Source organism: Megalobrama amblycephala, linkage group LG2 (assembly GCF_018812025.1).
Source record: "Megalobrama amblycephala isolate DHTTF-2021 linkage group LG2, ASM1881202v1, whole genome shotgun sequence".
Taxonomy (NCBI): Eukaryota; Metazoa; Chordata; class Actinopteri; order Cypriniformes; family Xenocyprididae; genus Megalobrama; species Megalobrama amblycephala.
In genome coordinates, this window is record NC_063045.1 from 59,252,077 (window position 1) to 59,269,682 (window position 17,606).

Below are 17,606 nucleotides of genomic sequence, written 5' to 3' on the forward strand. Positions count from 1 at the left end.
TAACAAAGGTTAGAAAACTATCTATGAATGTTTACGTCACATTTAAGGTTTTTGTACAGTCTCTGATGTTGTATTTACAATCAAACGCAGTTTAAGGCGTTTCACCTGTAGTTGCGCTGACTCACCGCTTGATGGCGCCGATGTCTGAACCGCCCGTTTGATGAACTGACACAAGACAAACAAAAGCATCAACGTAGAGAAAAAACAGACCACGAACACAAAATACAAGTAAGTTTTACCTCTTAAATGTGTCGTTACATTATTTAACACATCTTCTAACAGTTTCGTCGTAAATAAAGATCTGAAGATGCGGGAAAACCGCATTTAACTGTCATAACTGTAATGCTAATGCAGTAGGAAGTAAATATCACACATGCTGCTGCTGACCTACACAACAAGCAGATAAAATCACTGCACATTTATTTGCAACATTTCATTTATATTGTGTCCCGAAGCACTCAGTATACTTTCTTTTGCATGCAAAGGAGAAAAGAAAATCTGATATGGAGACACAGGTACATATGATGGGAATTTGTTCAATATTATTGTGCATAACAACAAGATACACATATTCTCATTTATTGTTGTGTAAACGCTGCATGATTCTGTGTTCAGATGAGGCAACGTGTGTTTACCGGGGTGGTCACACAGATGCAGGAGCATCATGGGATTGTGGATCAGGAGGTTCATTTTCCAGTGAGGTTTGTATGTTTGTGTTATTCTGCATTAATCAGTGTCAGGTTGATGTGATGAGGTCTGAGGTTCAGTGGATGGTTTGTGGATTGTGCCGCAGTGTTGTGGTGGGACGCGTTCCCCTGGTGGGTGAGAAAGTGTTGGTGAAAGCGGTCCAGGACCCCCTGAAACCCGTCAGCTGGACGGCACAGAAAGTCCAGACCCTGAACGGACAGGTATGGAGCAACATTTTGGGCTCATATTTTAATAACATATCCTTAAGACGTTGCTATATAATAGAAATGCACTAAATATTTGGTCTGTCTTTACATTAAAGGGATAGTTCACCCAAAAATTAAAGGATTAGTTCACTTTCAAATAAAATGTTCCTGATAATTTATTCACCCCCATGTCATCCAAGATGTCCATGTCTTTCTTTCGTCAGTCGAAAAGAAATGAAGGTTTTTGATGAAAACATTCCAGGATTTTTCTCCTTATAGTGGACTTCAATGGCCTCCAAGGTGCAGTTTTGGCGGAAGCACTTGGAAGGCGATCATTTGTGTTTATAAAGCATATACATTTACGATTGTTTCGCTAGATAAGACTCTTATTCCTCGTCTGGTATCGTTTAAAGCTCTTTGAAGCTGCACTGAAACTGTAATTTTGACCTTCAACCGTTTATGCTCCATTGAAGTCTATATGGAGAAAAATCCTGGAATGTTTTCATCAAAAACCTTCATTTCTTTTCGACTGAAGAAAGAAAGACATGAACATCTTGGATGACATGGGGGTGAGTAAATTATCAGGAAAAGTTTATTTGAAAGTGGACTAATCCTTTAAATATATCCCATGATTTACTCACTCTCAAGCCATCCTAGGTGTATATGACTATCTTCTTTCAGACGAACACAATCGGATATGTGTTGAATAATATTCTGGCTCTTCCGAGCTTTATAATGGAAGTGAATGGGGGTCGAGATTTTGAAGGTTCAAAAAGCGAATCCATCCATCATAAAAATAATCCATACGGCTCCAGGGGGTTAATAAATGCCTTCTGAAGCGAAAGCGATGCATTTTTGTAAGAAAAATATCCATATTAAAAAAATGTATAAACTATAATTACAGGCTTCCGGGCAACAGGAAGAGTCACGTTCTGGTGGACAGGTGACCTCTGACCTGATGTATGACGTAGCTCCTCTTCTGTTATATTGAAATCCTCTGACATTTTTCTATAAAAATTCTCATTTGAGACTTCTAATTCATGTTTGTATTGCCCTATCCGCTCTATTGTTTTGTGCTTCCACGTTTGTCAGTTCTCACCTAAGCTTATCCTACGTCATACGTCGGGTCAGAGGTCACCCGTCCGCCAGAACTCGACTCTCTCGTGAGTGCGCGTATGGCTGTAGCCAGAAGATGGTGATTATAGTTTATAAAGTTTTAAATATGGATATTTTTCAACATGTATAATAATACAACATCAACACAATAAGTACATTGTTCCTAACAATTTATTTTGACTCAAATATGTAGTAGTTAAAGACACCTAATATAAAGTGTGACCAAATATTTTACCTTTTTTATGTGTTTTAGTGTATTTGCATTAGCAAAACGTTGTAATGCAGTATATATGCAGTAATAAAAATAATACTTTCTTACAGTCTTTGGTAACTCCTGGGCATGTTCTTAAGATTGATCCTAGCTTTTTTTCTCTCTCAGAAACAGCTGTTTTAGATCATAGAAATTTGAATTTCCACTAAACATTTCAAATTTTTTGGAACAATAAAATGTTAAATTTGCTACATTTATTTTATGTTCATTAACATTTATATTCATAGAGTGTTGCCGAAAAAAAATGACAATTTTTAATCTAAAATTACAAAAAAATTTAAATATTTAGTATCTAGAATCATGTAAATTTACTGCATATTTCTCCAGAATGTAACGAACGAGTGTATGATTAACATGCTATTTTTATACCTGATCTCTCTTTCTCTGGTTTCTTTCTGTAAGCCGTTCAAATCTCCTCCTCCGCTGCTGCCGTCTATGTCGACCAATATGAAGCCTGGCATTTTAGGGACCAAACCTCAACCCCTGCTGAAATCTCCCAAAATTCCACCACTGATTCCCAGTATGCAGCCAAACCCTGGTACGTGACGCAGTGTTGTTATCATTAACTAAAACTATTAAAAAACAGTTTTGATGAAGTGCCTCTATTATACTATTTTAAAGGTTCCTAATTCCTACAATAGGTTTACATGCATCCATGGTCAAAAAACACATGAATTTTTCTTATAATATACACTGCAGCATCACCTCATTACTCACAGTGTCTGAAATGGTTTGATAAAGGATTAGGTCTCTCTTAACCCATCCTTACTCTGCTCTGATTGGTCAGATGGCCCAGTCTGTTGTGACTGGTGATCTTCCTCAGCACTTGATGCTCAGTAACATGTTTTTAGTTTTTAGTGTATCAGTTCCAGCATGAGTATTCTAGAAGTGTAGCTAAGTGGATTTTCTTTCACATCGCAGAAAACGGCATCCTCTTTACATGTCGACAACACAAACTCTTCCAGTCTCAGCTACATCTACAGTGCAAAGTAGACGTTGACAAGCAGCCAATGACGACCATAGGTTGGCATTATGCAAATGTATTACAAAACTGTGTAGGTTTGTGCAGGACGTGATACTGGAATTACTGACGACTCGCTTCATGCAGCTTCAGAATTGTTTCTTTCTTTTGCGATTCCTTAATTCCATTTATCTGCGCTTTGATCTTTAAAAATTTGCAGTCATATAAATCTGTATGCCACAGGTGGAATGATCCAGATGTCCCATCACCAGCAGATGCCCTGGAACGGTCCGTTTGACGGTTGGGGCGGAGGACGGAAAAGACACGCTGAGATCATGGGAGGACGTAGAGGTGGACGCTGGTGAGTCACATGACCTGGAATACTGTGTAGTCAGTGTATACTGCATGTTATTTTACTAAATACTTTCTAGTATGCAACAATAAATGTTTTAAAACTGTATTATGCTGCATTGTTGAGATCACATGACCTCACTACAGTGCATATTTAAAATGAGTCGGATCCAGAATCAGAATCAGAATCAGAATCAGAAAGAGCTTTTGCAGGTAGTTGTTTAACTACTAGGAATTGTTTTAGTGACAGAAGCTCCACAGTGAACAGAGTAACAGCGAAAGACAAGACACATAATAAAAAGATAAAATAATAATATACAAATTACAAGATAGACAAAGTGCAAAAAAAGCAAAAGAAAATTAGACAATTGTATGTACAATTATGTGTGCAAATTGAGATTAAATAAGTGTTTTAAGTAAATAATGTGTAATAGTGTTATGTGTTCCGTGTTTGTCAAGTGTTCATGAGATGGATTGCTTGAGGGAAGAAACTGTTCCTGTGTCTGGTCGTTCTGGTGCTCAGGGCTCTGTAGCGTCGACCGGATGGCAACAGTTCAAAGAGGGAGTGTGCTGGAACTTTCCATGGGAATTAATGGGAATATATAGGATTTAACTGGAATTAATGGGAATAATGGCAGAGTAGAACAGAGCTCCTGTGGTAGGTTGAACTTTGCAAGGAATACAACCTCTGCTGGGCCTTTTTCACAATGGTCGATGTGGTTGTCCCACTTCAGGTCCTGGGATGGTGGTGCCCAACAGACTCCACTGCTGTGCTGTTCATGATGGTGAGTGGGGGAGAGCAGGGGGTTTCTCCTGAAGTCCACGGTCATCTCCACTGTCTTGAGCGTTGAGCTCCAGGTTGTTAAGACTGCACCAGACAGCCAGCTGTTCAACCTCCAGTCTGTAAGCAGACTCGTCACCGTCCTGGATGAGGCCGATCAGTGTGGTGTCATCCGCAAACTTCAGGAGCTTGACAGAGGGGTCTTTTGAGGTGCAGTCGTTGGTGTACAGGGAGAAGAGCAGTGGGGAGAGAACACAGCCCTGAGGGGCGCCGGTGCTGATGGTGAGGGTGCTGGATGAGAATTTTCCCAGCCTCACTAGCTGCTGCCTGTCTGTCAGGAAGCTGGTGATCCACTGACAGACAGAGGTGGGCACGGAGAGCTGAGTTAGTTTAGGCTGGAGGAGTGATGGGACGATGGTGTTAAAAGCAGAGCTGAAGTCCACAAACAGGATCCTCACATAAGTCCCTGGTCTGTCCAGATGCTGGAGAACATAATGCAGTCCCATATTGACTGCATCATCCACAGACCTGTTTGCTCGGTAAGCAAACTGCAGGGGGTCCAGTAAGGGTCCAGTGATGTCCTTCAGAAAAGCCAGAACCAGTCTTTCAAATGACTTCATGGCCACAGACGTTAGAGCCACAGGTCTGTAGTCATTTAGTCCAGTAATTTTGGGTTTCTTTGGGACGGGGATGATGGTGGAGCGTTTGAAGCATGAGGGGACTTCGCACAGCTCCAGTGATCTGTTGAAGATCTGTGTGAAGATGGGGGCCAGCTGGTCAGCGCAGGTTTTCAGACAGGCTGGTGAAACGCTGTCTGGGCCTGGTGCCTTTCTTCTCTTGTTCTTTCTGAAGACCTGGCGCACGTCATCTTCACTGAACTGAATTGCAGGTGTGGGGGAGAGGGGGGTTGATGGAGGTGTGAATGGTGATTTTTCAAACCTGCAATAAAACCCATTCAGATCGTCTGCCAGTTGTTGATTCTCCACAGAGCTGGGGGATGGTGTCTTGTAGTTGGTGATAACTTTCAGACCTTTCCACACTGAAGCTGTGTCATTAGAAGAGAACTGATTCCGAAGTTTATCAGAATAATTCCTCTTTGCCACTCTGATCTCCTTTTCCAGTGTGTATTTGGCCTGTTTGTACAAGACTTGTCCCCTTTTCTGCGAGCATCTTCTTTGGCCTGACGGAGCTGGCTGAGTTTTGCAGTGAACCAGGGTTTGTCGTTGTTGTAAGATAAATGAGTCTTTGTAGGAATGCCAGATCCTCACAGAAACTGATATATGATGTAACAGTCTCTGTGAGCTCGTCCAGATCGGTGGCAGCAGCTTCAAAAACACTCCAATCAGTCCATTCGAAACAGGCTTGTAAAGCCCGCTCTGTTTCGGTGGTCCATCTCTTTACAGTCTTTGCTACAGGTTTAGCTGATTTCAGTTTCTGCCTGTAGGTTGGTATGAGATGAACTAGACAGTGATCAGAGAGCCCCAAAGCTGCCCGTGGGACAGAGTGATATGCATCCTTTATTGCTGTGTAACAGTGATCCAGTGTATTACTGTCTCTGGTGGGACAAGTAACATGCTGTCTGTATTTTGGAAGTTCACGTGAGAGAACCGCTTTATTAAAGTCCCCGAGAATGATGAGAACAGAGTCCGGGTGTTGTTGCTCGCTCTCTGTGATCATATCAGCAAGTATCTGTAAAGCCGAGCTCACGTGCGCTTGCGGAGGAATGTAGACGCTCACCAGAATGAACGAGCAAAACTCCCGCGGCGAATAGAACGGTTTGCAGTTAGAAGAGTGTTTCAAGATCTGGACAGCACATCTTCTTTAACACCGTTACATCTGAACACCACCTTTCGTTGATGTAAAAGCACGTCCCGCCGCCGCGCGATTTCCCCGTTGATTCTGCGTCGCGATCTGATCTAAACAGCTGAAAGCCCGGCAGACTTAACACGCTGTCCGGAATGGCGTCGTTCAGCCAGGTTTCCGTGAAGCACAGAGCAGCCGAGTTCGAGAAATCTTTATTTGTCCGGGAGAGCAGAAGGAGTTCGTCCGTTTTGTTGGGCAGAGAGCGGAGATTCGCCAGATGGATGCTAGGCAGCGGCGTTCTTAATCCGCGCTGTCTGAGCTTCACGAGGGCGCCGGCGCGCTTTCCCCGTCTGCGCGTCCTGAAGCGTCTAAACAGCGCTGCCGCTCCGCCGACTACAACATTCAACAAAACGTCTGAATAATCGAAATCCGGTAAAAGATTTTGTGGTGTGTACTGCCGAATGTTCAGCAGTTCATCCCTGGTAAAACTGATGGTGTTTGAAAAACAGAAAACAGGAAAAACTAACAAAAACAGAACAAACACTGAAGAGCTAAGCACTGTGGCTGCCATGCGCGGCGCCATCTTGTTTCTTTTAATTATATCCAATTATATCATTTTGCATAGAACTTTTGGCAGTCTGATCAAATAATGATCAGTCGAAATTAGGGTTGCAAAATTCTGGGAATTTTCAAAACTGGAAACTTTCCATGGGAATTAATGGGAATATATAGGATTTAACTGGAATTAATGGGAATAAACAGAGAATTTGCAAAATTGCAGGTTAGCCTATAACAGGGTACTTAAATGTAGTTGAATAAACATCTTGCAGCATAATTTTGGTTAAAACAACCATATTTAATGCAATTTTAATAAATAACATATAATTGCTGCAATAAAAATATATTTATTTTACATATTTACTAAATTAGAATTAATTGAATGTTATATTTGTTTTTATATGATACATTTTATATAAATATTATAAATGTATATAAATTTCTCAAAATTTCCAATTAATTCCCATAAATTCACATAAATTCACATAAATTCCTGTTAAGTTTCCAAATTGGAATATTTCCAAAATTCCCCAGATTAAGTTCCCGTGTAAAGTTTCCAGAAATTTACCGGAAACATTCCGCCCCTTTGCAACCCTAGTCAAAATTAAGTTGATGACATCAGGATCATTCATCAGACTAGAAATGTGAGGTCAAGTTGAGAGCATTGCATTGTGGGATGCATTAGTTCATGATGAAACTGTGATCCTTTTCTTTTTCAGAATTCTTTGATGAATAGAAAGTTCAAACGAACAGCATTTATTTGAAATAGAAATCTTGTGTAACATTATAAATGTCTTTACTGTCACTTTTAAACAATTTAATGCATCCTTGCTGAATGAAAACACAGTGTTTATGCATACTGTACTTTCTTTCAAATATTATAGTTAGTATGCTATTCACATACTCAATTTCTGGTCACATGAACTGATTTAAGCACCTCATTCTGTTGTTTTTGTGTGAGCGCCCTTGAAGACTGTCCTGTTTTTAACACGCTGACGTGTGTCCTTGTTGCTCCTTGTGGCGTGACTCAGGGAGGATGGTGGCGGAGGACCGTGGGGATCAGACGCCATGCACCAAAAACGGAAAAGATGGAGGACAGGCCTCTGAGGAGGAAGTCCCCAAAAAAAGCAGCTCTGTAACCACACACAGCGCGCCGTTATTCTCCTGTTTCTCCAGGGACACGTAAGTCAGTCGAAAACAACTCTGGGACCTTCTGATGAACCTCATATATAAACTCATTGTCACTTCCTCTTGACTTTTTCAGCCAGGCCTGTGATTATCTGGAGCTTCAGCGGCGGTACCCGCACCTGCACCTGACCTCCAACCTCTTCCACCTCCAGCTGTCCTGGACCGAGAGCTTCCCGCCCGACCAGCCTCTTCCTTTGAGAGGGCCGTGTCACTTTCACATAGGATCAAACCAGCCGGAAACCAAACCAGATGCTTGCGAGTCCACAGATGCCACTTTTGCTGTTAAGGTACGAGTGTCTCTCTTTTGATCATGTGGCCATACAAGACTCCTGAATGCATTGCTCAAGAATTGCTCTGTTCTCTCTGCAGGTTCTGTTGTTTTCTATGCCGTGCCTTGAGGATTTGTATTCACAGTGTTGTAACCTCTCGAAGGACGGTCAGACGCAGAAGGAGGCTGTGCATCCCACTACACTTCTCAAGGTAAGAACATCTGAGCTCACAGGACGTCCCATGAAGCTACTGAACTGCTGTGTTTTCTAAAAAAAGACCAGAATGAAATCAGAATAAACTGTCTTAAGCCAAGACACCACAGGTCAATAGGGTAGAAATGTTAAAGGAGACCTATAATGCCCCTTTTTCAAGATGTCTCTGGTGTCTCCAGAATGTGTGTGTGAAGTTTCAGCTCAAAATCCCCCACAGATCATTTATTAGAGCTTGTCAAATTTGTCCCTATTTGGGTGGGAGCAAAAACATGCTGTTTTTGTGTGTGTCCCTTTAAATGTAAATGAGCTGCTACTCCCCGCCCCCTTTCCAGAAGAGGGTGGGGCTTTAACAGCTCGTGCTTTGGTTGTTGCAGCCATTTTTTGTAGTTCTTAAAAAGCGATTTCTGTAAAAGAAAATATCTCCCTTTGCATTGAACTTTGAGCGTCGTAACTTTGCAGATGTTGTTTATGCTCAAACAGCAACATTACACACTAACTAAAGTTAAAAAAGTGAAATCATAATCAAGGACCCCTTTAACTAATAGATATCACCATACTCACCCAGTTGATTAATCACAGTACATTAAGACAATTGTTTTGTATTACAAGTTCTCTGAAATGTTATGTTTAAATATGCAAATGAGACATTATCTGATTAAATATGCACTAATTTGCATATGTTTCCTGAACTGATTGGATAAAATTAGGTTCAAAAAGAGGGGATTTTGGATATCTCTTTTTCGCACTCAAGAAATAATAATCTTCATAATCTGTCATCTTTACTTCTGGTTGAATTTCCTTTCTGGCTGATGTAATTGAGGCTGTATAGGTGGGAAAAATAATATTAAGCAATAATATCTTAGCCTATTTTCATTTTCCAATCAAATCCCAAAATAAAAGTTCCATCTACATCATTGGTTCTCAACCACGACGCCTCTTCCAAGTTTGCTTAATTATTCAAATTAATACAGTATTATTGATTCACTTATTATGTCTATTTGAATTTCAATATTCCTCATTTAAATAATTCCCGCCCAAGGCATATGCAAAATAAAGGGGCGGGGCCTGGTTGAGTTAGTTATGGTGCGTTCAAGTCATGTCGGAAAGATCGTATTTACGAGCAGAACCGACATGAACGCCACCACAATGTCGTAAATACCAGTGGGAAGCTAGTAATTTTCTTTAAGCTCCGATCTGTACGAGTTGGGGGCGCGTCAGTCAGAAACATAGCGAAATACCACAATACTTACAGGTATTTAGCAGTGACATTGTCAGGCTTTTGTATTTACAACGAAGTAAGCTGATTCCCAGCAAAAATACGATAGCATCACAATATAAAAATGTAATATGTAACAATACATTTTACAATGGCTTCATAAATTAATTAAAAACATAAAAAAGCAACATACAACTAATGCACATTCTTTGCTCTACATTTTCTAGAAGCAGAAGTGTTGTTATTTTGTGTAATTAATTTAGAGAAGGCACACCGCCATCTTACTCCGACGAAAGTGACTTGAACGCACCTACCGTCGTACACACGACTTCCCACCTCGTAGATACGAACTTCCCAGGAGGACTTGAACGCACCATTAGTAGTGTGTTGAAACTGGCGATTATGGTAAGGGGAGGGACATTTCCCCAAACACACTCAAAGCGCCCAACCAATCACAACACACTGCTCCAGCCGACCAATCAGAGCATATTATGCTTTTCAGAAGGAGGGGCTTCATAGAGACAGGAACTAAACAGAGCGTTACTGTCAGACTGGGAAGAGAGGAGCTGCAACAATGGAGAATATGAGGAAAAATACTTTTTTTTTTTTAACATTCAAGCGTAGCCCCGCCCCTTTCCAGCGCTGCGCTCGTTGTCTTTTGACTTCCGGCTTGTATTTCCACAGCGATCTTATGTATTTATGAATGAACTGCTCATTTTAAAATCTTCCCGTTCTACTGACATTTGTTAAGACACCCGCTTTAAACATTACAATGCTCATGATAACTTTTGTTAACTCTATAACACGTAAATCCACTTCACCAGCTAATTATTCATCAACAGCGATGCCATAGAAATATACAGAGCTACCGCGAAAACGGAAGTTCAAAGACAATATTCTAAAGATGGCGGCGCGCATGTTTCTCTGGAAAATAAGGTCTATAGAGCCCAAAAACTAAATCAAGACTTTGAAAAAGGGCATAATAGGTCCCCTGAAATACTGGAGGAAATGTCTTACCTTAAATTGTGTTGGACAACAGTGGTACTTTGAGTCAAAAAGCTTGAGAAACACTGCTCTGCTGAATATTCTGTATCGCTCATTAATATGTTAGTTTAAGTGATGAAGTTAAGTGAGTTAATTTGTTCTTTCTCTGTGGTGTAGTTCATGTTGGTGGACAGTGGAGGTGAACTGCGGCTCCCAGGAGGCCTCTGGTCACCCAAAGCAGATGGAGCAAACCCAATAAAGGACAGCTTGACACTGGTCAACACTGCGGTCCGCTGCATAAAGGATCAAACCGCTCTAGACCTCTCGGCCTGCACGCAGTGGTCTGTATATTTCATTTTTAATTTCAGTTTAATCCAGTTATGTTTTGATATATAGTCTTGAGTCTGTTCTTCTATCAATCAATGAATCCTGAACAAAAAATCACAGTTTCCACAAAAATATGAAACAGCACAACTGTTTTCAACATTGATAATAATCAGAAATGTTTCTTGAGCAGCAAATCAGCATATCAGAATGATTTCTGAAGGATCATGTGACACTGAAGCCTGGAGTAATGATACTGAAAATTCAGCTTTGATCACAGGAATAAATTATATTTTAACCTATATGCTTGTTAAATTGCAATAATATTTCACAAAATTACTGTTTTTAGTGTATTTGTGATCAAATAAATGCAGGTTTGGTGAGCAGAAGAGACTTCCTTCTAAGAAATATGTCTCCTTGTGTCTTTTATATCATTAGTAATGTGCTCATTTCCCTTAAATGTCTTCCTCTCTACTAAAGGTACAAGATGGCGGAGCTGAGATATCTTTCAGGAGATAAAATGGAGACAGTTGTGGTGTTGTTGCCAGATGTGTGGAATCTAGTGCCAGCAGAAGAAGACTGGGCAAAGTTACAACAAAAACAGCTGGTACTGACTGCAAATATGCTTGAGTTTATGCTGAGTTTATAAACATTATGCATAAAAAATCCCATCAAAGATGCCTTCTAGCCTGTCTGTTTTATTTCCTGTCATCCAGGATGATGATTTGTCGCTCCCAGAAGGACCGTCTGTGATTTTACACCCCTCTGCGGGACTGAATCTGTCCGTCGTGTCTCTGTCGTCAATGCTGGAGCCCCAGAGTCTTCAGACACGAGACAGCTGTGAGGTGTGTGCTTACAGAAGTTAAATGCAGCAAATTCGAAACTTTTAATAATGCAAATAATACAACTTGCATGTCACATGTGTTGTAAACGGGCTTGGACATGATGTAACCTGCATTATTATCTGTTCATATGTCTCTCATGTTCTGGTATCAGGTCAGCTTGATGGCGGAGATGTTCAGCGAGATGCTCCAGAGGGATTTTGGGCTTCAGCTGTATCAGTGTCTCTGCCGTCTGCCTCAGGACCCCAGTGTCCCGCTGACCTGCGTCAAAGAGGACAACAGCACTCCCATGGTACACTAGACTGCACAATATTGCATACTGTAACATTTTTTATTAACATTTTTATATTTTCTGTTTTCATTGTAATTTTAGTTCCAAACCTGTAAGACCTTCGTTCATCTTTGTTCATCTTCGGAATGAACTAACTCTTTAAATAGAATGAAAATCCAATTGTTATTGTAACTTTTATACACTCTTTTCTCTCTTAAGGAGGATGAGCCCAAAACATCCGACAAACAGCCATCAAAAAAGAAAGGATTGATTGATGCAAAGAAGAGAAAACTCAAAGAGAAGGATGAGGAAGACATCACAATGACAGATGATTCTGAACCAGCTGAAAAACAATCTGAGCATCTAAAAGAGAGTAAAACTCAAAGCGCGGGAGGAGACGAGCAGAGCAGCAGCGCCTCAGACAATCAGACGTCCCAAAGACAGTGTAAGAGGTCACGTTTCTGTTCGGATCTGAGCCACATGTCTAGTGTTTGTCCTCCTAACATCTCTTTCGTGCTTGAAGGAGTGTCATCTGGGCTGGACGGCCGAACTTCCTCGTAAAGTGCTTCTGTCCTGGGTGTTTTTTGACCGGCAGCTGACAGGAAGTCTTCGAGAAGCAGATCTGCTCAACATCCTGCTGTCTCTCGGCCTGTTTCTCAGCCCTGCTCAGGTTTTATTTCCTCTGAGATGTTTTCTTGGAAATCTGCCAAATAAATCAAGGAAATTAAGGCAGACATAAATATTAGTATTGTAATTTTACTTAAAAAGTTATTAAATGCTTGTTTTTTTTATTTTACAGTGAAACAGTATTATTGCAATAGTATATTTATTGATTTGAATTCTTAAAATTCAAATACACAAAATTAAAAAAATATATTATTTTATAAAATATGTATTTTATAATTGTATAATAATTATATTAATATATAATAGTCATATTAATATGTATATTACTACAATATAATATAATTATATTCATATTAATAATATTAAATATAATAATAATAATAATAATAATAAATATTATTTTATTTTTACAGTACAACAGTATTATTGCAGTAGTATATTTCTTTATTAATTTGTTTCTTTTTAGAATTTAAATCAAATTAAAAAATATTTTAAATAATAATATTTTTTTTTTATTTAAAAAATTCATATTGTATTTGCAAAAAAAATGGTTTCCCTAAGATGATGTTTATATTATGTATTTTTACAGTGTTGTTCTATAAAACCATATGATTATTTGCTTTTGATATTTTATTTGAACCAAATATTATTGTCTCATTGTTATGTATTTTAAGTCATTTTTACAGGATTATGTCTTTGCCTAAATAATTGACCAATTACCAAAATAGTGACAGCCCTACTGAACACCGTTACTGACAATCCTCATTTTGGCTGCGTGAGATTCTCTAGCTTTGTTGTTGTTGAGCAACTGAAGCGTGAGCTGTTAAAGCTCCGCCCTCTTCTGGAAAGGGTGCCGGGAGCAGCAGCTCATTTGCATTTAAAGGGACACACACCAAAAACGGCGTGTTTTTTGCTCGCACCCAAATAGGGGCAAATTTGACAAGCTATAATAAATGATCTGTGGGGTATTTTGAGCTGAAACTTCACAAACACATTCAGGGGACTCAAGAGACTTAGATTACATTTCTTTGATTATAAGTACAAAACAATATATGTGAAGTGTGTTTGATTTCCCGTCTCTCCTCAGGCGCAGGATCTAGTCAGAAAGGCTGCAGTCGGCGGGCTTTGCCTTTACAGGAATCTGTGCAGTCGCTGGTCAGACTACGATCAGACAGATGGCAGGATCAGCGCTGAGGGTGTGTGTGCTGTAAAAGCATGCCATCTGATAATGCATGGAAACATATTTGTCCGTAGCATTCTAAAAATGCCACTGTGTGTTCCTCTCAGGAAATAAAGCGATGTTGCCCGGACAGCCATGCAAAGAGAGAGGGTCCGGCCGTCGCAGCAACAGCACAGATCTGGTGAACTACAGAGGGAACGTCATTAACTTACCAAACCTACTGCAGTCGCTGGAGAGCAGCAAAGCGGCCCAGCGTGAACTGGAGAAGTGCGTCGCCACGCTGCAATCCAGACTCGGTGAGACTGTAATTAGGGCTTGGATAAAAATATTGATTTCTTGATTTTAATCGATTCTCATTCTGAAGAACCGATATCAATTCTTAAAGTCCTCCTGTAGTCAATCATTTTATCCCTTCATTTAAGACTCATCTTTGATCACCAAAATGGCATATTTAAAGGTTTTTTTTCTGTAAAAAAAAGTTCTTCATGCCTTAAAGGTGCCCTAGAATCAAAAATTGAATTTACCTTGGCATAGTTGAATAACAAGAGTTCAGTTCATGGAAATGACATACAGTGAGTCTCAAACACCATTGTTTCCTCCTTCTTGTGTAAATCTCATTTGTTTAAAAGACCTCCGAAGAACAGGTGAATCTCAACATAACACCGACTGTTACGTAACAGTCGGGATCATTAATATGTACGCCCCCAATATTTGCATATGCCAGCCCATGTTCAAAGCATTTGACAAGGGCAGCCAGTATTAACGTCTGGATCTGTGCACAGCTGAATCATCAGACTAGGTAAGCAAGCAAGAACAATAGCGAAAAATGGCATATGGAGCGATAATAACTGACATGATCCATGATTACATGATATTTTTAGTGATATTTGTGAATTGTTTTTCTAAATGTTTCGTTAGCATGTTGCTAATGTACTGTTAAATGTGGTTAAAGTTACCATCGTTTCTTACTGTATTCACAGAGACAAGAGAGCCGTCGCTATTTTCATTTTTAAACACTTGCAGTCTGTATAATTCATAAACACAACTTCATTCTTTATAAATCTCTCCAACAGTGTGTAATGTTAGCGTTAGCCACGAACCACAGCCTCAAACTCATTCAGAATCAAATGTAAACATCCAAATAAATACTATACTCATATGATCCGACACATGCATGTAGTATGCATGACGAACATCTTGTAAAGATCCATTTGAGGGTTATATTAGCTGTGTGAACTTTGTAAATACACTGTATTATAGTCGAGAGCTCAGGGGAGGCAGGGAGCACGCGATTTAAAGGGGCCACAGCCTGAATCGGTGCATAGTTAATGATGCCCCAAAATAGGCAAGTTAAAAAAAATCTATGGGGTATTTTGAGCTGAAACTTCACAGACACATTCAGGGGACACCTTAGACTTGTATTACATCTTGTGAAAACTGGTTTCTAGGGCACCTTTAAAATAGCTTGAATATAACTTTACACCCTTGCTTCATTTATTATACATGGATCTATGAATATGCTAATTAGTCCCCGCCTCCACTCACTCGCACAAGCTCAGAGATCCACTTGGTCAACTTACTGAGGTAAACGCTGCACAATGGTATCACTTTTTACAACGTCGTACACATAACAGTGATTAATATGATTAGCCTTTTGCTTGATTACATTATCAAACAGCTAATAATGTGTTGCTAATGTTACACAAACCATGTTTCCGTTCGTGAGTCAGACAGCTGTATTCTAAAAATCAGTATCCTTAGAAACCCTATATTGCTAAATCTCCCCGATTTTTCATATCAACTGAAAAATATACCGGGATAACCTGGCTTTTTGAGAATCCCCTGTTTCAGAGCATTTATAATTAATAATGATATGCTAAAGCCCGCCCACATGTTGACACGATTGGTTACAAGGTAGTTTGTACAATCATCTCTTCCGCTTTACTAGTTATTGTATCAAATAAGCATGAAAGAACATCAGAGGGTATGTTGAAAGATAAGGTACAACTTACCAAAATCCGTATCATGTTAATCGCAATTAAATGATATGGAATTGAATCAGAATCACAAGCTTGTGAATCAAAATCGAATCATGAAATTTGTGTTTAGTTCTGCCGTTATATTCATGCACAAGTTTTAATGCTTGCATTTGAATTTACGGTGTCCGGTGTGCGTGTGATTCAGATGCAGCAGAAGCGAGACAGGCATCTAATGAACAGGAGCACGGCCAACAGAAAGAGCTGAAGAAGAAACTTGAGAAAGCCGAGACTCTCAACAAAACGTACGAGAAGAGTCTGAGAGAAAACACCGGTCAGATGATCTCTGTCATCGAGAAGATGCAGAGGATGGTCGAACAGGTGACGTCCTCGAGCGTTTTGTATGCATTTATGACTTTATATTTTGACAGATTTGTGTTAATAAACTATGTTTTTACTGTTTAGACGACGGCCCTTACAAATGCGAACACAGGAAAGGATGAGAAGGTGTAGAGCTCCATCGGATGGCGATGCAATGGTGTTCAGACCGAGGAAAATAAAAGAAATTTTAGCCTCTGTTTCTTTGCTTTAAAAAAATCATCTTTTTTGTGGGGGAAAATGGATGTTTTCTCATGCAAATAGACATGTAAAGGATTTTATTAATAAAAGAGAAATGTTTCGCTGGTTCATTTTAGAACGTAATGTGCTTAATATGGAAAGGAAATGTTGTTTATTTATTTAGCGTTATTTAATTTTATTTTGTTGTTGAATTCTGGCAGCTATAAAAGTATGATCCTTCCACAAAACTGACAATCTCATAAACAGAGATATAGATATGAAAACCTATTTGTAACCCGGCATAATTTTTTTTCGCCTTTGCATTCTCCTTTGTGATTATAAAAACTGTGTTTTAAATGACAGATCTCTAGTTTGGTTTTAACTTAAGAAAAGAAAGGTTGAAAACAAGCATGCAACATTTCTTTCTTTTTTTTTAATTTGGACAAATTGGATTTTATTGTATTTCAGATTTGTTATTGTGTACTGAAGTATTTCCTTACTGTTTGAAACCACCCACCGCCATAATTATTCTCCAGTGTTCGCATGAGGCTAGTCTGGTGTTTAGTCTAGACTAAAGTATAGTGAAAGTCCAATTATTCTGGAAATACTGCCTGAATTCTCCCTTGCAATTAAAATAGTTTGGATCTGACTCAACCCAACTCTATTTGTTAATCTACTCTGATGATTCACCATTATGAGAATAAATACATTTTAAATAAAGTCAAAACTATTTCGAAAGGTTTGTAAACAGTAAAATATTGGATTTAATTGGCAAGTATTTTTGTCTATTCCTCAGGGACCGTTTATATTTTCTAATAGCCTGTTTCTGAACAATTACATTCCAAGATGTGGCATAAACTAATGAGCAAAATTAGTCACATGTAATATATATGTATATATTATTTTCTTTTTGTTTTGTCTATTTTTTAATCCTCAAGAAACACAGTTTGTTTAGTGACGAAGTTGGCCAATAAATATCAGATCATCAAATCATAATAATGTACTTGTCATTCTATTCTGATATGCAGTCACAAAATTCAAAAATATTAATTTTTAATTATTAATCAGTGTATGTATCTGGAAACGTCTCATTTGATGGTGTGTTTTTGACCCACTGCAACAGAGGACGCTATTCCTCCCAAATTCAGCTAAAGAAGGTTTATATCATGAATAATAAAGAAGTTATGATGACGTTGTTTGGTCTACTTCCTGAAGCGTCGAAGC

The 17,606-nt window shown here is 39.2% G+C and overlaps 1 protein-coding gene across 1 annotated transcript; it reads left to right on the forward strand.

The window, feature by feature from the left end:
• Positions 1 to 99: 99 nt before the first annotated feature.
• Positions 100 to 17,375, forward strand: ccar2 (cell cycle and apoptosis regulator 2). The gene is given in 20 exon segments (XM_048181272.1): positions 100 to 228; positions 486 to 515; positions 616 to 701; positions 794 to 908; positions 2,683 to 2,818; positions 3,485 to 3,602; positions 7,766 to 7,832; positions 7,834 to 7,916; positions 7,999 to 8,209; positions 8,292 to 8,402; positions 10,782 to 10,945; positions 11,409 to 11,535; positions 11,645 to 11,773; positions 11,925 to 12,062; positions 12,261 to 12,499; positions 12,576 to 12,711; positions 13,756 to 13,864; positions 13,956 to 14,144; positions 16,033 to 16,205; positions 16,290 to 17,375. Coding segments are annotated over 19 exon segments (2,391 nt in total). The 5' UTR covers positions 100 to 228; positions 486 to 503; the 3' UTR covers positions 16,338 to 17,375.
• Positions 17,376 to 17,606: the final 231 nt, after the last annotated feature.